This window comes from Erythrolamprus reginae, chromosome 3 (assembly GCF_031021105.1).
Source record: "Erythrolamprus reginae isolate rEryReg1 chromosome 3, rEryReg1.hap1, whole genome shotgun sequence".
NCBI lineage: Eukaryota > Metazoa > Chordata > Lepidosauria > Squamata > Dipsadidae > Erythrolamprus > Erythrolamprus reginae.
In genome coordinates, this window is record NC_091952.1 from 34,635,279 (window position 1) to 34,657,339 (window position 22,061).

The following is a 22,061-nucleotide window of genomic DNA, read 5'->3' on the forward strand; positions in this document are numbered from 1 at the left end:
TGGTCATAAAGTACAATTTCACATGACCACATTGCTTAGTAACAGCAACTTGGTTCGCTAAACCAATTCAACTGGTTGCTCGACAAGGACCCAACATAATACAAGCCACTCGCAGTTTGGTTTCTCCCAACCTCAAATCTTGGAAAGATAAAGAACTGTCTCCTCTTCAACTCCTCCCACCGGCCTCTCCCCTTTTTTCTGTTCTTTTAACCACTGTGTACTCCATCATTTGGGCCAATCTTGGGGCCCTGTTATCCTGCCAGCCTTGCCACCCTGTGCTTACTGTCCCTATAATGACAAAGAGGGCTTTGCTGGCCCTTGTTGACCTCTGCCATCTTATTCCATCCACTGCAGATGAATCACGCTGCATGTACCTAGTCCAAATTGTATATCAGCTTCTTGTGAACAGTAGCAAGGCCAGCGAGTGCAGGGACAAAGCCAGCAGGAGCAACAAGGCCAGTAAAATTAAATAATGGCAGAGGCAGTAAGCACAGGGCAAAAAGACTAACCCATCTAGTACAAAGTTGCAAGGCTGGCAGAAGCAGCAGGGCCAGCCAGAGGGCACAGGCCAGCAGTGCTAAAAGTGCATAGGACAGAATAAAGGACAGAGACAATGAAATATCCATCCCTGGAAAATGACTGACAATCAAGTATTCCATTAATAAACAAATAAATGCAGATTATTAATACTCACTTGGGGAATCTGAGTGCTTTTCCCACATCCTGTTTCTCCAACAATCACTAATGTCTGATAATTTTCCACCAGATAGAGGATATGATTTCTAAGCTGGAAGAGAAAAATATATTCAGACATGGATTAAAGTACCTTTAATTAAATTTCAATAAAGGGGTAAGGATGCAATCCATTCTATGACAATACTATGGGAATATTTAGGTAGAATGCTTTATCTCATATACCCCTAAACAAACCATAAAACACATGTATTTGTACTATATATAAATTACTTTAAAAGGTTACACTAACAATAAAATTAGCCACCCCGAGTTCACAGAGAGGGGAGGCATACAAGTCCAATAAATAAATAAATAAATAAATAAATAAATAAATAAATAAATAAATAGGTAGGTAGGTAGGTAGGTAGGTAGGTAGGTAGGTAGGTAAGTAAATAAATAAACAAACAAACAAACAAATAAATAAATTGGGTAAAATAATATCACAGAATGACACAAGCACATAATTTTTACCAAGAGAGCTACAATCTATCACATAGTTCTTATACTCTTGTAATTCAACTCATGTTTACAGCAACAGTGAACAGAGGTAGGCTTGTATTGCTGTCACAATGTTCCCATATGTTGAGATGGGAAATATTATTCTGTCACACCATAATGTGACCTACATATTAAAAAAAACCCATTTATTTTCTTTTTTGCAAAAATCAGTTTAAAATATGAAAAGGTAGAGCATACCTAAATGGCAATGTTTGCAAATCTGCACTTCAAAGTAATAAGAGTAATTCATACCTTAAACACAGGCAGCTTTTGCCTCTGTTGCTCAATAGAAAGGGAAATAAAGGGATTATAGATGACCGAAACACTTGAACTTTCAGCAGCATTCTGTCTTTCCTCTGAGAGGCTGACACCTGGTCCTTCTGTGCCTACGTGCCCAAGCAAACAAATTATTATTAATTTGATGTTAATTTTTAGAAAAAGACAAAGATAAAGAAAAGTTTTTGCTCACAATTTTACTTGTAAAATGTATCTTTCAATGGTCTCCAAGGTGAATTTTCTAATGCACTGTGTATAGGTTAGGGTTTTTTAAAAAAATGATTCAGAAAGTAAAACAAGAGCTACCATTACTGATTGCAGACTGAAATATATGCATTTCTATGATACTACCATAGATACCATGATTATAACAAATTAAAATGCTAGATTTTTAAAATCTAAACAGTTTAAGCTGCTGGCAAAGCCCTTGTTGTGCTTTTGGATGTGCTCTGCTATGAGCAGGATTGGACATAGTGTCTCCATACTTGCCCTACATGACCTCTTGTTGACTTTCTGTATAGTTGACCCTTGAATCAGCTCTGGGAGTTGGAAATCAGATCCGTGTATGAACCTCAGTGAGCTCCCCTCTACTCCTCTCTCATCACTAAGGAGACTCAGAAGCAAAAAACCTTGCCGGAAAACGGGCGCACCTGCGTCTCCGTGCGCGATTTTGCTACCTGCACAGGCGCAGACACATAATTCCACTCAAACTCATGGTATCTCCAGAGCCACAGAGGCGAGCCCAATTAGGCATTCTGGCTATCAGCCCAGCCCTGATATCAACCACTGCCTATACTCCTCACCATCAAAGACAAGACCCCAGGATCTGAAGTGGTCCCAGCAGAGGTCTATAAGGATGGCCGTGCAGTTTCACTCAACAGCACTCCTGGTTGCAGTCATTAACAGTTTCCCAGGTTGTTAAGTGGACAAAGTGAAAAAGATCCCTGCTAAAGGATTTCAGCTCTGTATGGATTTGAAATCCTCCTGGCAGACAGCTCTTTCATTTTCAATTGTTCATGCAATCCACCAAAGAATTTTAGCTTCCCTGTGTGCATGGAGGGGAAATCTTTTGGTGGACCGCTGGAAAAGAACTGAAATCTTCAGAATTAAATTCAGCATTAACTTTCTGGGGAAGCCAGCAGAGATTACAAATGGAAATTGCATGATCACTTGACAATGGGTCATGACTATGAGTGTAAATTTGCATGCAGTGTGGAATGTTTTACATTTTACAACAGTGAGAAGGACTACCTGTAGTTGCAATTAAGCGAGGCAAGTTGTTTCAAGTATTATGGCTATTTTCTATAGAGGTAAGCACTACAGAATGTAGTAGCAACCAAAATAATACAATTTTAGAATTGTATTTTTCAATAACACATATAAATCTACTTTCTCTGTTCTGCTGAATTAACCATGTCATTTTCAAGGCTCGTGCAGCTGCTTTGGAAGATGCTCCTGATTGTCTCTGCATGCTTTGAGCAAAGTGATTGTGCAGGTATATATTGCAATGTACTGTTTTCTGCATGTAAGGTATCTCTTTCCCAAACTGCATAATTTTACTGGATACTGTTTTTATACTCTTGCAATTGTACTCCTTAACTGAAGTTTTACATACACATACATATTAAACTAATTTATTGATTTTATGATTATGACTTCTAAATATAAATCTTTTTATTATACATTAATTGTATTGAATTATATTGAATATAGATCTATTAGCAGTAATTACATGAATATTTATTCAAAATAAATTTCTACTATAGGTCTTATTTCTATATAAAGTAAATATGGGTTGTGTAACCTGTTCCACTGAACTCAGAAGTGTTTGAATTCAAATACTTGTAACAAACAACTGACCTAAGTATACCCACAGCAACTGACAATTGCATGTGCCAAATAGTACAACAGATACAAATAGGTTAAAAAATACAAATACAGGTTTTCTTCGACTTACAATCACAATTGAGGCCAAAATTTAAGTTAAGCAAGACAGTTAAATGAGTTTTGCCTGGTTTTACAATGTTTTGTAATGGAAGTCCATTATTTGGTAAAGATAGTTGTACAACCTGCGTTGACACAGTTAAATAAATCAAATGCAGTTGTTAAGTCAGTAACATGGGTGTTAAGTGAATTTGGCTTCCCTCTTGACTTTGCTGGTCAGAAAATCGCCCAAGGTGTTCATATGAGCCTAGGCGACCATCATAAATATGAACTGCTTGCAAAAGTTTGGAATTTGATCACAATGTCATGGAGATGGTGCAAAATGTCTGTTTTTTTCAATGCCATTATAACTTTTAATGGTAACAAAAATAAATGATTTTAAATCAAGGTTGTAAATATATCGCATAAACTGGGCTTTTCGGTTTACAAAAAGAAAAAAAAACATTTATTATTATTTATTTATTTGTGGGATTTATCTGCCACCCAATTCCAAGTTGGACTCTGGGTGGCTTACAATACTAGCAATAAATACCAACAATATAAAATATGTAAAAACAGTAAGTACAATAAAATGATATAAATATAATATAATCCTAAAAACCATCCATCCATACACTCACTCACTCAAGGTCACAGGCCCGCCGGAAAAACCAGGTCTTAATGATGTTCGGAAGACTGGTAGGTAGAGATAATATGGATCCCTGGGGGCAGCTGGTTCCAAAGCATTGGAGTCACCACAGAGAAGGCCCTTCCCCAAGGTCCCACAAACCGACATTGATTGGCGGATTGAACCTGGAGAAGGCCAACTCTGTGGGCCCTTATTGGTCATAGGGAAGTATGGGATGTAGAAGGCGGTTTCAACTTGATTATATAATTAATTGATGTTCTTATGATCAATCAAATCAACACTGTCTCCTGCTGACTCAGAAACAAGTCCATGCACTTTCTTTGGCAATATTTTTGGAAGTGGTTTGCCTTTGTCTTCTTTCTACAGCTGAGAAAAAGTAACTAGTTCAAACTCATCTAGCTGGTTTTGATGCTTAAGGCAGGACTAGAACTCCTGGCCTCCATGTTGCTAGCCTGGTGGCTATACCTCAAATTGACTCACATATGTATAAACAGCATATTACAATTTTCAGATACTATCAGCAATATCAAGAAGCATGCATATGCACATCTTCACATGTTGCAATTCAAAAAGCTGCTATAAATTCAGGTTGCTAAAATTTATCATTAGATACAATTTATACCACATAAATGCTTTCTTAATTACATAATGTGAATGCATTGCTATCAATTCAGTAAAATAACTTGCCGAGAAACCATATTATTGCAGTCTGAACACATCTCAAAGTAACGTTTCTTTAACATGCCATGGCTGTCTTCAAAATTATACAGTACAGAGAAGAACTTAATTTATACATTGCACTATGCAAAAAAAAAAAGTTGGTATTGCTCTGTATGTTAAATAAACCCTATACCAGGGGCCTGCAATCTGCAGCTCCGAGCTGCATGCAGCTCTCTGGGATCTCTGCTGCAGCTCCCTGTCACCACAGAGGGGTGAAACAACCATCATCCTGTCATAGTAACGGCATGGCCAGAGCCTTAGTGCGGGAGTGAAACACCCCACAACTTGCCTTTCCACAGCAACAGCATTCTTCAGAGAAGGGCGGCATACAAATCTAATAAATAATAATAATTTTGCCTTCATTGCGGTAGGGGCTGGGATAGAATGGCAGTGGCAGATCTTGTGGGTGGGGGCCATCCCCCAAGCCTGGTCTTCTTCCTCCCTTGTTCGCCGGGACCAAGAGAAAGAAGGGGGCAATGTGGGACTCCTCTCCCCCGCTGAGCACCAAGCACAACGGGGGGGGGGGGTGTAGATAGTCTGGCAGAAGCAGCCCCATTGGCAAGTGGGATGGCAGAGAGGCCCGTCCCGGAATGTGTTCACTGCCTTTGAAACACACCATTTTGTTTCTCATTCCCTTCCCGGACAGCGATGGCTCGGGTCATGGAGAAGCAGATGCATCAAGGCTACTCTCCCCCCCCCCCTCACAAGCCAGGCCTGGAGGAGCACAGAGAATTATGGGAGAGAGCCAGAGGGTCAGAAAACATGCTCCTATGTCATCCCAACACACATTTCTCTGTCTAAAGTAGGATTGAATGGGTAGAAGGGAGCAGGGGAAGGGTAGACCCAATACCCCCTTCATGGCCTTTCCGCCTCTTGCAGCGCCACAGTAAAAGTTAGTACGCTTCACAACAGGGGAGACTGGAGCCCATTCCCTGCCCCACTCGTTCCTGGCAATACTATCTCCATCCCTCTCTCTCCCTCTCTCGCAAATAGCTGCCCGCCATTTCCCACTGGTGGGAGAGAAGGTGGGGAGGGAGAGAGAGATTTGGCTCAATTTGGCCTTCGCCAAAGACGCCCACCCATCAGCCAGTCTCCCTGTCTCTCTCTCTCTCTCTCTCTCTCTCTCTCTCTCTCTCTCTCTCTCTCTCTCTCTCTGTGTGTGTGTGTCGCTCCTTGTCTCTGTGACTCTTCTCACTAACTCGGAAAGCCCTGCATACTCTCAGGCTCTTCGCTACCCATTTTTCTTTCTTCCTTTTGGAATCTGGGCTGGCTGAGGAATGAGCACAACCTATAGCAGAAGTTTCTGGCCTCCTCCCTCTCCTCCTCTTGTGACCCCTTGGCTGGCTGTGGCAGGGCTGGGAGGATGTGCACTAGAGGAGGAGAGGGAGGAGGGGGAGGGAAGCCTCCATGGGGGGTTGTGCTCATTCCTCAGCCAGCCCAGATTTCTAGTACAATCTGAAAAGAAACCAGAGGATTTCTTAAGGAAGAAGAAAGAAAAACGGGTAGTGAAAAGCTCCAAGGAGAACAGCAGGGCTTCCTGAGAGAGTGAGAAGAGACACAGAGATGGGGAGAAGGGGGGATATACACAGAGAGAGAAAGAGAGACACACAAACACACACATAGAGGCACACAGGGAGAGACAGAGAAAAAGAGAAAGAGATGAGAGACAGAAAGAGAAATGAGAGAAGGTGATAGGGAGATAGAGGATGAAAGAGGAAGTCAGACAGAAAAACAGATGAAAGGAAAACCTGTGTAGGTGTGGCAGAGGGGGATCATATAACTGGATGGGAGTGAGAGACCCACCCAGGTTTTGTGGCTCATGTTGTTTTATTTTCTGTTGGAAATGGGCCCAAGTGGCTCTTTGAGTGTTTAAGGTTGCAAACCCCTGCCCACAGGGTTTACATTAACTGTGACTCAGTATGTTCTAAAGATGCAGGTAAGTGAGTTTATTCAACAACCATATAATTAAATAAGGAATATTTCACCATGAGGAAATTATCCTTCGAGTGTTTGACCTGGCTCTAAAGAATTTTACCAATGAACTATTGAGGACATTAGGGGTATTGGGTTTATGATCTTCACTAAGTAAATGAAAGAACTGGATTAAATCTAACAATAAATACATTGAGAAGATAGCTTTGAAGTCATATGTTTTCTCTTCAACAATTTTCACTTTATTTTATTTGTACTTCAAAAATGTGTACCCTATTTCTAAATTTTGATTTTTTTTGTATATGATTTACTATTAACATATAAAGAACAAAGTACATATAACTATCATGGTCATACTAAATAGCTGCGCACATCAAAACTGACCACTAATTGTATATAATAATCATTTGTAAGTACATATCAATTAAAAATTGTATATTAAATTAAATAGAACTTTCTTGCAACTAAATATTCATATAATTATTCAAAAACATTTAGCATCAAACATCATATTACAAATTGCCAGCCATCAGTGTTTTTTTTCTCTAACCTTCAATAACTTAAAAGGATACAGGGATAAAATAGGTTAATGGAAATGTGAGGGGAAAATTAGGTTGTATGTGAAACAATATATGCTTATACAGAATTATCAAATTGTTATATGTTTTTCTTAGAAAAAAATGTATCAAACTTTGGAATCTATTCAAAATCATTATAAAAAAGGTTACAAATATTGTTAAAAATCTGGATATACAATAGAAGGACCACTGTGTCTATGTTTTTTTCTAGAAATCAAGAGAGATCAGTTCAAGGGCAATTTTGTTCCCACTGAAATATAAAATATTAATAATATTAGAAAGAAGTGCCTTTCACTGATTAATAAATCAGTGAAAGGCACTCAAAAGAATAAATCTTCCTTAGAACCCAAAGATGAATGACTAAAAATTATGATGTCAGTTTTTGTGGCATTATTGTGCAGGCAAAATTCTCTAAATTCCACCTACTCTTTTGTAATTGCAAACAAATGCCAGAAACAATTTGTATACATACACAAATAATTATAAAAGGGAAATTAAAGCTGAAAACACTGTGCTTCATCTGTTAAGGTTAGTTCCATGTCTAAAAGTGAGCAATAATTTAATTTAAATATTAATAGCTCTATAAAATTAAGTTTCAGCATTGGAAAACTGTCTTCTAATTATCCTTCACGCCAGAAAAATCACAAAATGCAAATAGATAAAAGCTACCATGTAAATTGCTTAGCATTGCAAAAGATCTTGTTATCATAGCACTTGACTGCTATTGCATTTCCATATAATGAACTAGCAAGAACAGCATCTAATTCCACCACTGAGGATTTTTACCTTACAACTTTTTAGTGGAATGGAAGCTTTTCCTCAATTTCACAATGCCCCTTTAAAATTTAAAATCATCCTTTCAGTTCAGATGACAATTATCTTTAAATCATTTCAGATTACTACTGCTTTGTACACAACAAAAGCAGATTTATTTTGCAACTGTACTTACTAGTTAGCATTTATTGCCTATTAAAAAAGGTAAATTCCTTTTTTAAAAAAATCATGGAAGAGACTTAGTGCACCTCCCTCAATCTATTATAAATGTAAATATCTGTGTGGTTTGCCTCTAAGGAGTTTCACTGGAGCAAGAGAAGGCGGCTGTATTTATGGGTATGTTAATTTTGAATATTCTACAACTAGAATTACTGGTGATAACTGGTGATAAACCTCATGACCTAAAAAGAGTCTTCACTTAAGGAATTTATGAGTAGAATCCTATAGGAATATTTTTATATTATCAAGCAGCTTAATCTCAATCCGGTGCATTTATTTAATGCCACCTGAACGAGGTAAATATATCCACTCCAGGGCATCATTACAAGGCATTGAAAGGGGGGGGGAGGCAGGAGACCCCCAATAAAGCACAATTTTATCAGTTCAGAATCCACAAGCCTCTAAGTCAATTGAACCTCATGTTCAAAGGTTAAATATTATGATTTGAGAAGGTGCAGAATAACTTTTCTTCCAGCTTTGTTAATTTGTGACCGGCCATCTATTTGTTTTTATTATTATCATTTAATGAGTCACAAGAGTCGTGCGTCCGTCCTCCAAATTAGAGCACCGTTACATTCACTATCGCCTCTCCCGCCCGCGTCCTTTCGCGAACCGAAGCACGTTTCCACACCAAAACTGGAAAAAAGCAACCTTCAACCCTTATTTCGTCCCGTGGCATTTATATTCCGTCCCTTCCGAAACCATTCAAGGCTTACCCGGTTTCCAAAACTTCAACGGACCCACGGGCGCCGCCATCTTGGGGTGAAAGGTCAAAAAGAAAAGAACGAAGCCTCTTGCCATTGCGAGGATCACGTGTTCGTAAGGCGCTTGGGGATTGGCTGGTGGTTACCATGGCTTCTTTCCCTGGCATAGATGCTCCGATCTACCGGCCAAGGGCAGAGTTTTAGCGGAGGACGCGGGTGTCTTTTGGGAGCGGCGTTGATTTCAGAATCGCTGTCGTTTTGTGTCCCTGAGAGGGTAGCCTTTGGGGTATTTTAGCTAAGGATAAACACAGACGCGGTTTGCCGTGACCTTTTTCGACAACAGCGTTTTTCAACCTTGGCAACTGTTGAGATTATGTGGATTTCAGCTCCCAGAATTCCACATGCTTTTATTTCGGAATTAAATCTGAAACTCATTTCTTTCACCAAGATCGCAGGTCCAATATATAACCATACCTTTTTAAAAATAGCAGAAATCAAAAATTTTGGAACATAATGTGACATTAACATTCTTAACATTTAAAAAAAATTATCCTCGTAGATCTTAGATACAGGGGGTGGACAAAAAAATGGAAACACTTGACTTTTTGGCATAATGTTTGAACATGTTCAAATCAATCAAAACTTGACATATTTTAACCTTTTTTTAATTGTGTTATTTGATATGTTTTTTTAAACTACCTTTTTTTTTACATAAATTTAAGGAAATTGGTTATATTCTTCTAGAAATGGCAGACCTCACAGACTTTCAAAGAGGCCAAATTATTGGTGCTTGAATGGCAGGCGCTAGTGTAGTTTAAGTTTAAGTTTAATCAGATTTGTATGCCGCCCCTCTCCGCAGACTCGGGGCGGCTCACAGCAATAGCAATACAATGTAAAACAAATCCAATATTTAAATTAATTTAAAAAACCCCACAAGTTAAAACCAATCATACACACTAGTGTACCATACATAAATTTTATAAGCCTAGGGAGAAGGAACATGTCAATTCCCCCATGCCTGATAACAGAGGTGGGTTTTAAGGAGCTTACGAAAGGCTAGGAGGGTGGGGGCAACTCTGATATCTGGGGGGGAGTTGGTTCCAAAGGGTCGGGGCCGCCACAGAGAAGGCTCTTCTCCTGGGTCCCGCCAAACGACATTGTTTAGTTGACGGGACCCGGAGAAGGCCAACTCTGTGGGACCTAACTGGTCGCTGGGATTCGTGCGGCAGAAGGCGGTCCCGGAGATATTCTGGTCCAGTGCCATGAAGGGCTTTATAGGTCATAACCAACACTTTGAATTGTGACCGGAAACTGATCGGCAACCAGTGCAGACTGCGGAGTGTTGGTGTGACATGGGCGAATTTAGGAACGCCCATGATAGCTCTCGCAGCTGCATTCTGCACGATCTGAAGTTTCCGAACACTTTTCAAAGGTAGCCCCATGTAGAGAGCATTACAGTAGTCGAGCCTCGAGGTGATGAGGGCATGAGTGACTGTGAGCAGTGACTCCCGGTCCAAATAGGGCCGCAACTGGTGCACCAGGCGACCCTGGGCAAACGCCCCCCTCGCCACAGCTGAAAGATGTTTCTCTAATGTGAGCTGTGGATCGAGGAGGACGTCCAAGTTGCGAACCCTCTCTGAGGGGGTTAGTGACTCCCCCCCCAGGGTGATGGACGGACAGATGGAATTGTCCTTGGGAGGCAAAACCCACAGCCACTCCGTCTTATCCGGGTTGAGCTTGAGTCTGTTGACACCCATCCAGACCCCAACAGCCTCCAGGCACCGGCACATCACTTCCACTGCTTCGCCGACTGGACAAGGGGTGGAGATGTAAAGCTGGGTATCATCTGCATACTGATGATACCTCACCCCATGCCCTTGGATGATCTCACCCAGCGGTTTCATGTAGATATTGAATAGTAGGGGGGAGAGGACCGACCCCTGAGGCACCCCACAAGGGAGTAACCTAGAGGTCGACCTCTGACCCCCCACTAACACCGACTGCGACCGACCAGAGAGGTAGGAAGAGAACCACTGAAGGACAGTGCCTCCCACTCCCAACCCCTCCAGCCGGCGCAGAAGGATACCATGGTCGATGGTATCGAAAGCCGCTGAGAGGTCAAGAAGCACCAGGACAGAGGATAAACCCCTGTCCCGGGCCCGCCAGAGATCATCCATCAGCGCGACCAAAGCAGTTTCTGTGCTGTAGCCGGGCCTGAATCCTGACTGCTGAGGACCTAGATAATCGGCTTCTTCCAAGGACCGCTGGAGCTGGAGCGCCACCACCTTCTCAACAACCTTCCCCATAAAGGGAAGGTTGGAGACTGGTCGATAGTTGTTGAGAATGGCTGGGTCCAGGGAAGGCTTCTTGAGGAGGGGGCGCACAAGTGCCTCCTTGTAGGGATCCGGGAAGGACCCCCTCCCCAAAGAAGCGTTGACAATCTCCTGGACCCAGCTCCGTGTCACCTCCCTGCTGGCCGAAATCAGCCAGGAGGGACACGGATCCAGTAAACAGGTGGCGGAACTCACAGCTCCAATGGCCTTGTCCACTTCATCAGGTGTCACCAGATCAAACTCTTCCCAGACAGGTGGACAAGTACGTGCCCCAGTCACCTCAACTGACTCGTTGTCAGTCGACTCTGTATTCCAATTGGAGTCGAGATCCGCTCGGATCCGAGCGATTTTATCAGCGAAAAACGTGTTAAAATCCTCGGCACTACTCTGCAAGGGCTCCCCAACTCCCCCCTGATTAGGAAGGGAGCGGGTCACCCTAAACAGAGCGGCCGGGCGGGATTCCGCTGATGCAATCAAGGCGGAATGATACGCGCATCTTGACGCCTTGAGCGCCACTTTGTAAGTCTTAACATGTGCTCTTACAAGTGTTTGATCGGATTCGGACTTACTCTTCCTCCATCGCTTCTCTAGACGTCTCTTCTGGCGTTTCAACTCCCAGAGCTCCTCGTTGAACCATGGAGCTCTACGGGGTCTAGTGCCGCGGAGAGGTCGCAATGGCGCAATTCGGTCAAGAGCCTCCGCTGCAGCCTTGTTCCAGGCCTCAGCCAGAGACTCTGCCGAACTGTGTACGAGTGTATCTGGAATAACTCCAAGCGCCTTCTGAAAGCCCTCTGGATCCATCAGGCGTCTGGGGCGGAACAGATTAATCGGTTCCGCCTCCCTGCGGGGAAGGATTGGAGCCAGGAAGTCAAGCCGCAGTAGAAAATGGTCTGACCATGACAAAGGCAACACTTCTAAGCCCCTTAGTCTCAGACCATTACTCAGTTGCTCAGAGAGGAATACCATGTCGGGTGCATGCCCCCCCTCATGAGTCGGACCCTGTACTACTTGGGTCAGGTCCATGGCTGTCATGGTGGCCATGAACTCAGGTGCCAGTCCAGAGGTTTCACCGAGCGACGGCAGGTTAAATTCCCCCAAGACAATAAGTCTGGGGAACCCCACCGCCAACCCGGCTACCTCCTCGAGTAGCACAGGCAGGGCTTGTGACACGCAGCTGGGAGGCAGGTACGTGAGAAACAAGCCCACCTGGACCCCTAAGTCCAACTTCACCAGGAGGGACTCGCAGCCTGCAATCTCTGGAGCAATGAGTCTACGCAAGCCAAGGCTCTCCCTGGCTATAATAGCCACTCCTCCCCCCCTTCCCTGGGGTCGAGGCTGATGCCATATCTGAAACCCAGCTGGGCAGATTTCAGAGAGAGGAACTCCTCCCTCTGGGCCCAGCCAGGTTTCAGTAACACATGCCAGGTCGGCCTCCTCATCCAGGATCAGATCCCGGATGAGGAGAGCTTTATTTACCACCGACCTGGCATTGAGTAGCAGCAGCTTGAGCCCAGGGCCAGAATTACACTCATCACCAGCACCCAGGATTGGGTTCACAGAGCCGGAACAAGGAATCGTTATTAAGCAACAATCTCTCATTCCCCTGGAACGGCTAGCTCTGTGACCCCCGCCATATCTGCCTCTCCCCAGCAGGACCGGAATATTCCGACCCTCTACCACCTCAGATATCGGTGCCCCCTCCCCTCCTGCCTCTCCAGTGTCAGGTAGGCTAATCAAATCATTCATACCATTTCCATTTATTTAATCCACACCAAAGTTCCACCCAGCCCACCCATAACAATCATTCATTTCATACATATCATCATACCCACCACAATAATTCATTAGTTTTAAAAACCCCTTCTAATAAATTAGCTAAAATATTAATTATTAAAAATTCAATATAGATTCAATTTAAAAAACAATATAAAAAAATCAATTACACTAAAATAGGAACACTAAGTTATTCTCAAGATCTTAGTAGAATAACATATAATTATTAGAAAATCGTTAAAGTTATAAAGTGCTAAAGTTATAGAGTGCAAAAAATATAGGAAATAATTAAGATGATATTCCATCAGGTCAGCAATACAGCACCAGTTCTAAAGAGTGAGTTCTGGAGAGAAAAGTTCAATGACCAAGGAGAAGTCCAAGTACAGTATATTGTTTTTCAGGATCTTGGGATCTTTGGTGCCAGCCACTGCCACTGGCTGGCACTCTCAGTTCTTTCTCTGGATCCACAATCACTTTTCCTCCTCTGCTCCCAGTCTCCAGTCCCTCTACAGTCTTACATGGTTTTAGTACAGACTCCATGTGGTCTCAGTAAAATGAGTTTCAATCCCTGGCTCTGACTCGGTCTCCTCCTTCCTTGTAAGTCCACCTATTCCGATGGCCCCTCCGATACCGGGCGCCCCCACCACGGCTTCTCAGGACCATCCAGTTCAATGGGGAGGATCTGGCTGGCTTGCTCAGTTCCGATAATATTACAACCACTCAAGGCAGCAACAGCAAGCAGATGACTCAGCGAAAAGGAAAGAAACAGCGAACAACAGCCGATGGTAAGCAGGAAGTAGACAGGCAAAGCGGCAGCCGGCTCCAGTTCTCATCAGGGGGCTGCCATTATCCGAGCCCCAGCTGATTGCCTGGTGATATCTCCCTTGCGAAAAGAAAACAGCCTGCAAAACGCTGCGGAGCAAGGGGGGCATCAGAATCTCCTCAGATTAAATAAGGGAGTGTCTTCCTCTGGGGCTCTGTCTTCTCACTGCTCTCCGAAACGAATAAACAGCAAACGGAGGCAACAGGCGGTGTGTCTCAATGCCGCAGATGACAGGCGGCTCAGTGTAACAGAAAATGCCCGAATGTTTGGCATTTCAAGAGGTAATGTCTCAAAAGTAATGACTGCTTTTGAAATAGAAGGGAAAAGTTTTCGTCCTCAGCCAAGCACAGGTCTGGTCGAAATTCAAAGTTGTCTGAGAGACCGTCAGACTCTAAAGCGAACTGTTAGAGCGGATCGCAAGACTTCTATAATCACCGCAGAGCTCAACAGACACGTACAAAACCCAGTTTCCACAAAAACTGTTCGAAGGGAGCTTCACAAATCTGGATTCCATGGAACAGCTGCAAGGTGTTTCCATTTTTTGGTCCACCCCATATATTAAAATATTACCATCCCATTGGATAAAAGGGTAGACATAGGTAACGGCATTCCCTAATGCAAAATTTTGTTTCACATTCTACTTATATTCTTTATTTAGGTATATTATATTATATTGTCTTGCTCAATTTGGCATATTCTAGATGAGCTGGGCCAGAGGATCATGCTGGGAATTTTAGGAATTTCAGTCTCACTAAATCTGTTCATCACAAGTATGCATATACAGTGATCCCTCTATTATCGCGAGGGTTCCGTTCCAAGACCCCTCGCGATAATCGATTTTTCGGGATGTAGTGGTGCGGAAGTAAAAACACCATCTGCGCATGCGCGCCCCTTTTTTCATGGCCGCGCATGCGCAGATGGTGTTTTTACTTCCGCACCTGGGAAGACCCAGCAGCTGAGGAGCCGCCTGCCTGCCCGCTTGTCCGCCGGTTTTCCACTTGTCCGGCCGCCACTTTTCCACCGCTTGTCCGGCCGCCGCTTGTCCGCCGCTTGTCTGCCGCTTTTCCGCTTGTCCGGCCACCGCTTGTCCGCCGCTTGTCCGCTTGTCCGGCCGCCGCTTTTCCGCCCGCCGCTTGTCCGCTTGTCCGCCACAGCTGATCTGCTCGGCAGCGCAGTAGCAGCGAGGAGCCGAAGATGGGGTTTCCCCGTTGCCCACGCAAAGGGGAAACCCCATCTTCGGCTCCTCGCTGCTACTGCGCTGCCGAGCAGATCAGCTGGTGGGCGGCCGAAGGAACCTTCCCTGGGTGCCGCCCGCCGCTCGAGAGCAAGAGGGGGAGAGATAGAGAAAGAGAGAGAAGGAAAGAAAGAGATGAGAGAGGGAGGAAGAGAGTGTGAGAGAGGAAGAAGCAAGATAGAGAAAGAGAGAAAGAAAGATGAGAAAGGAAGGGAGTGACATCATCGGGTGGAAAAATCACGATATAGCGTTTCGCAAAGATCGAGATCGCGAAACTCGGGGGATCACTGTATATCATTCTTCGATAACACTGGGGAACAATTTGTAATGCAATTTCTGTTGAGTTTGATTTTTGAGCTTTTTTATAGTTAATTAAGCATGCTGGTTTGAAAATTAGTTAGTTTTCTTCTACCACGTCAAGTTTTTTTCTCTACACCTTATATATATTGCTCAAAAAAATAAAGGGAACACTCAAACAACACATCCTAGATCTGAATGAATGAAATATTCTCATTGAATACTTTGTTCTGTACAAAGTTGCATGTGGACAACAGCATGTGAAATTGACTGTCAATCAGTGTTGCTTTCTAAGTGGACAGTTTGAATTCACAGAAGTTTGATTTACTTGAAGTTATATTCTGTTTTTTAAGTGTTCACTTTATTTTTTGTGTATATAGCATAGTTTATTAGGCAACATGAGCATCAAATTGCATTTTTTACATAGCCATCTTGCTAACTTCCCAGAAAATCTTGGTGCAGTCAGTGATGAGCCAGATGAGCAATTCCACCAAGATTTGAACGTCATGGAGGCATGGTATCAAGGTAGATGGGATGTACACATTATGGCTGACTATTGTTGGAGCATCAAGTGAGAATGTTCAGATTAAACACTCCAGAAAAAAGCTATAAGCTAATTTTTTTTATCTTAATATGTATAATTACTGTTTGATTTAAAAAAAAACCTACTGCATTTGTATAAAGTTTAACTTGCAGTAACTATTATAGCCTTTGTATGAGTTTTTACTTTCCTTTATGTGCACAATTTGTATGACTTTTGAGAGTATCCTGTAGCTTAAAAAGTTGACATGATAGACAAAAACTGTGGTTATTTTTTGATCAAGAGGCCAAAAGTTAGCTGAAAATAAAGTCACGGATTTAAGACAACGAAATTGCTGTTCCCCAGTGAAAATAAATAATCCATGAATTATGTTGGTAGCATAGAGTTAATCATTTCAAGTGGTTGGTTCCTACTGAAGACAGAGGGATGTATTTATTGATTTCTATTTTTCCCGAAAGAACCTGTGACATAGGTTGGATTCAGGTAGCAAATATCTCAAACTCAGCAAGTAAATTTCTGTGACAGAATATTTTGAGAAGCACAATAATTTATAACACCTCAATAGTTGAAATTAGAGGAAAGAATATCCACTAGAAATATTGTTTGCCTTAAAAAATATGTGATCATTCTTTTACCATCAATTCACATGAATTTCTCGTGGGCATTTCCAACTAATCTGGTTTCTGATATAAAGAAAAAATTTCCAGTACTGGAATATTTCAGATGCTAAGTAAATAATCCAAAGTGATGGAGGAGGAAAGAATAGTTATTAAAATAAATCTCATACTGGTATTAAAACCCTGCTGTTCTGTTCGGGTCTGTGAGACCCGAAATCAAAGTTTGAGACCCTGTAAAAAAATTTCCCTGCATATCTGAAACTTGAAATTTCATGACTTTTCATCATTTCAGGGGTTCTCTCTATGAGAATTTTTTTTGGGGGGTGGGAGGTTTCTTTCTTGCTGAAAAAAAAAAACTCCCTAATGTTATGTTCACGGGTCTATTTGACCCGGACTGCAAATTGATCATTTTAGGTACTTATATTTGGTCTTTTTGAAAGCTTTTTTCACCTGGAAACATGTTTGAACATTTCTGCACACAATGGAATGAAAATTGAACTGAAAAAATTAATCCTTATTGGTTTATTTTGCACATAAATGTGCCTCCCCCCGTTTTTGTGAAAGTTTTTTTCAATTTATGGATAGTTTTGCTTGCAAAATGCAGTCTATTTTACTGGAGTTGGTGTGGGAATGGTACCTTGAACATTTCTGAATATAAGAAAAATATAAAGGAACTGAAAAAAATGATTCTTACTGGTTTTTTAACATCAGAAATAAGGCCTCCCCCCCCCTCGGCTGCTTGCAACCATTTTCACTTTTTTTTTTTTAATGCTCCAAATCCGAAATATTCTTTAAAATCTTAGGCATCCATTTACTCAATTTAACAATGCTGATCATCAAAAAATATTTTTGGGGTGGTGGCTAATTGTTTTCTGGGCAAAAAAAAATCATAACTTCGAATCTGTTTCTGTTCGTATATGACCGGACCAAAAATATTTTTTTTAGGTACTTGAATTTGATCTTTTTGAAAACTTTTTCAACTGGAAAACTAGTTTGAACATTTATGAACATAATGATATGAAAATTGAACTGGAAAAATTGAGACTTATATTTTTATTTTGATCAAAAAGCCCCTCCCCCCATCCTTTCTGAATTTCGTGTCAATTTCTATTTTTTAAGGCTACAAATCCCTAAGGAATTTTCCCCCAAAAGGTTTGATATACTAAATTGAACATTTCTGAATATAAGAAAAATATAAATGAACTGAAAAAAATGGTTCTTATTGGTTTATTTTTGCCACAAAAGGGACCCCCCCCCAGCCTTGCTGTGTGCCATTATTGTCACTGTTTATACATATTTGTCTAGAAATATTTGGAATATCCTTTTGAAAATCAACCACATTGTAGCCAGATAACTAATTTTATGAAAGAAATCCATTTTACTAAAAAAAGTATGTAAGTTTGAAATTAACAGCATAATTTTTATATAAATTGAAATAACTTTATATGCAAAATAAACCAATATGCATCAATTTTTCCACTTCAATTTTCATATCATTATGTTCAGAAATGGTCAAGCTACAAATCCCACACCAACTTTAGCAAAATTGAATGTATTCTGCTAGCAAAACTATCCATAAAGTGAAGACTATGTCACAGAAACGGGGGGGAGGCACATTTATGTGCAAAATAAACCAATAAGGATTAATTTTCTCAGTTCAATTTTCATATCGTGTGCAGAAATGTTCAAGCTACCAATCCCACACCAACTTTAGTAAAATAGACTGCATTTTGCAAGCAAAACTATCCATAAATTGAAAAAAACTTTCACAAAAACGGGGGGGAGGCACATTTATGTGCAAAATAAACCAATAAGGATTAATTTTTTCAGTTCAATTTTCATTCCATTGTGTGCAGAAATGTTCAAACATGTTTCCAGGTGAAAAAGGCTTTCAAAAAGACCAAACATAAGTACCTAAAATGATCAATTTGCAGTCCGGGTCAAATAGACCCGGGAACATAACATTAGGAAGTTTTTTCGAACAGAACAGCACTAAAATCATCTTATTTAATATAAAAGTATCTTTATCTTTTATTACTCCTATAGTATTTTATCCTTATTGTATGTTTATCTTTTGTAAATCATTTTGATACTTTCATATAAACTGCATATTAAATGTTACATAAATATAAATATGTAATTTGAGTGAAGGCAATAAAAAGGCTTAATTAGTACCTAAGGGAGATGCATTCTATTCTCCCTTTCCAGAGTAGATTCATTTTTTTCAATTTTATATTGTTTATAGTTAGTCTATGCAGTAGTCCACTTTTAGTCTAAAAGTAGTCCACTTTTATTTTTTAGCTGTTTTGCAGAAACAGAATTTGCTGTCCATTCCAGTCTTCCTAATTATGATTTTCTGCTTATTCTGGTATTCAGGCTTGGTTTTATATAACCAGAATTAGTTCTTTTGTCTCTTTTTCTGCTTTTAACCATTGCCAGGACTTATTTGCTTTGCCTATTTTTTTTGAAAAATGTACTGCCATGTAATATTTTGTCTTGCCACATCTCTTTTATTGTTCTTTTGATCATTCATTTAGGCTGGGTTGCTCTCCAATATTCCGTAGACTTCCTGATCTAGTAGCTTCAGTGCATCTTCTTCACTATTCTTCAAATATTATTCCAATACCTTTTTCTTCAACTCTCAGATGTAAAATTCCACCCAGCTAAACATTTCGTTGGTATGTTTAGTCTATCAAGTCTGCATAAATGAAGGGCACGATTCCTTGTCATTATTTTTCTGGCCTTCTTAACCAGGGCTTTTAGTTCTGCTAGAATCCAATCCATTATTGTAGCTGACAGGAATTGTCTACCTCCATGATGGTGAACCTCTGGCGCGCATGCCAGAAGTGACATACAGAGCCCTTTCTGCACCATCACTCCAGGTCAGATCTCCATGGTGTTTCTTTCACAAGCTTGTTTCCCTGAAAACGACAAAACAGGAGCCCACAAGAGATCTCTTGCTGCGCTACTGATATTGGGATGTCCTGCCTCCCACCAGCCAGCTGGTCTTCTGGTCTCTGCTGTGCATGTGCGCACATCTGTGCATGCACACATTTGTGCATCTGCGCATGCAGATATTGTGCATGCACACATTTGGGTATGCATGGGCAGTTTGGGCACTCGTTGTCTAAAAGGTTTGCCATCACTGGTCTACCTATTGTTTGTTTTTACATCAGTTTATAGCTGAAAGTATTCTCTAAATCAGTGGTTCTCAACCTTTTTAAGACCATGACACCTTAATACAGTTCCTCATGTTGTGGTGACCCCCAACCATAAGTCTAGCGCCAATTTTCCCAACAGAGCTTTGAGCTGATTGGCAGGAAGGTCAGAGAGACGCCCCCACTGTAAACGCCTGATTGGTCGGATTGTAAAAATATGTTCCAAGATGCCAGAATAGAAGCTTTAGCTCCTAATACCAGGAGAAATTTGTCTTTTTCCAGGGTCTCAGGCGATCCCGATGAAATGGTCATTCGACCCCCCAAAGGGGTCCCGACCCCAAGGTTGAGAACCACTGCTCTAAATGAACATTTCGTAAGACAAAGATTTGTCTACAGCAAAATTCTGTTGGAAACAATAATGAGTTCTTAAAAAAATATTGAGAAATTGTGAAGAAAGCCAAGTCCTTGATGGAATTTCTCACTTCTTTAAGCTGATTCTGAATTTCACATGCAGCATGTCAGGACTAAGGAGAAATAACCAATTACTTTTTTGTTTGTTCATAATTTTAATTATATATGTTAATTAAAGTAGTAAAAGCTCAAGTCTCCCAAAGCCATCAGCATGAGTAACTCTATTGACAAGCCAGACACAAAATTCAAGGATATAGGCAGATATATAAGACTATATAATAGGGAAGTTTAAGTGAGCAGCAACTCCCACTGCAGACCTCTAGTGCAGGGATGTCAAACTGTACACCCACGGGCCGCATACATCATGCACAAACCATGCCAACTCTAGCTCCATGAAGTGGAAAATGTCACGATATGTCATGAGTTTCACATCCATTTTCTAGTGCAGGGCTGTAAAATTTCTGGCCTGTGGACCAGATGCCTCATGTGCTGGCTATATTGTTTAGTGAAGGGGTGGGGGAGTTCCGATATGTCACATGACGCCACCATGACATGAGTTTGACATCCTTGGCCTGTTGGTTACTAGAGATTTCAAATAACAAAAACACCCATGTTCTAGAATTGGAGCTGTAGCCCACTATGGTAGAAACCCATAAAGGACCTCCCCCGCTCCTCAGTACCCAACCAGGTTATGGTGATGAAGGACAGTTGGCTCTCTCATCCATGATGAAGTCAAAGCATCAAGTCACAGAACCTCCAGAAATAGGCCTTAAGGCTGACCATAGTGAGCCAGAATGCAGCATCCTGGCCATTGTCTTGGATTGTCACTTGTATTTCTGCTTAGCATTTAGACTTACTGGTATATACTGTTTCACAGCCCTCTCTAAGCGGTCTACAGAGAGTGAGCATATTGCCCCTAACATCTGGGTCCTCATTTTACCGACCTTGGAAGGATGGATGGCTGAGTCAACCTTGAGCTTACTGAGATTCGATCTGCCAAATTGCTGACAGCCAGTGATCAGCAGAAGTAGCTTGCAGTACTGCACTCTAACCACTGTACCACCGACTCTTTCTAGACTTGATTTTCAAGTTTATACAGCTTTATGTACCTAGTAAAAAATATCCTTACTAGGGTCATCTTGCCCATTGTAATTCCATTTTAATTCTCTTTTCATCCGTGTTTTATCATCTAATATTTCTGATTCTGGTAGTTCTGCACCAGAATATAGTCTATTAATAAAAAGCTGACATTTCTATTATACCTACTAACATTCCCCCCATTCTTCAAAAATCTTCTGAAATATTTTTTGTTATAGTATTTTATGTCATTCTGTAAATACTTGAATAGTAAATAAGCAATTTCTAAACATGATTAGAAAATTAGGTTCATGAACTCAGTATTCTTTGAAAGGCTCTGCCACGGTTGTGTGATGGCCAATCCTTGTTTCCCAGCTCTTAGACCTATGGGAGACCATGGTCTATCTACTTGCTGGTTTTTTGATCATAATAATGGTCAATCCAAATTGGAACCATCTTTATTTCACCATGCTTCCACAGGAAGTCAGATCCAATTGCTTATTTCAATAATTGTTGCATTGCAGATTTACAAGAATTCACAAATCCTAAAATAGCATACTTGGTGTTACCATGAGTTTCAGATACCACAATTAAAAGGTTCATTACGTTAAGTCATTAACCATGGTTTGTACAATATCACACCAAAACTGAACATACAATTTTGTAATTCAATAATGAATCAAGGGCTACCAACGGTTTTCAGACTGAAACTGTGAACCTCATCAGAGATACAATCACGAGTAACCAGATTTGGATTCCCAAATGTCTTAACACACTTTTGGAAGCAAG

At 41.2% G+C, this 22,061-nt stretch overlaps 1 protein-coding gene across 4 annotated transcripts in view; it reads right to left on the reverse strand.

Annotated features, from left to right (window-relative positions):
* Nucleotides 1-9,094, reverse strand: part of DHX35 (DEAH-box helicase 35) — a 46,103-nt gene extending 37,009 nt beyond the window's left edge. For all 4 annotated transcript variants that reach the window (XM_070744755.1, XM_070744754.1, XM_070744753.1 and 1 more), the window contains exons 1-3: nucleotides 9,021-9,094; nucleotides 1,486-1,619; nucleotides 695-787 (exon numbers count right to left, since the gene is read on the reverse strand). In XM_070744755.1, coding sequence (XP_070600856.1) covers nucleotides 695-787; nucleotides 1,486-1,619; nucleotides 9,021-9,060 — 267 coding nt within the window. In that variant the 5' untranslated portion in view covers nucleotides 9,061-9,094. The remainder of the gene's footprint in view (nucleotides 1-694; nucleotides 788-1,485; nucleotides 1,620-9,020) is intronic.
* Nucleotides 9,095-22,061: the final 12,967 nt, after the last annotated feature.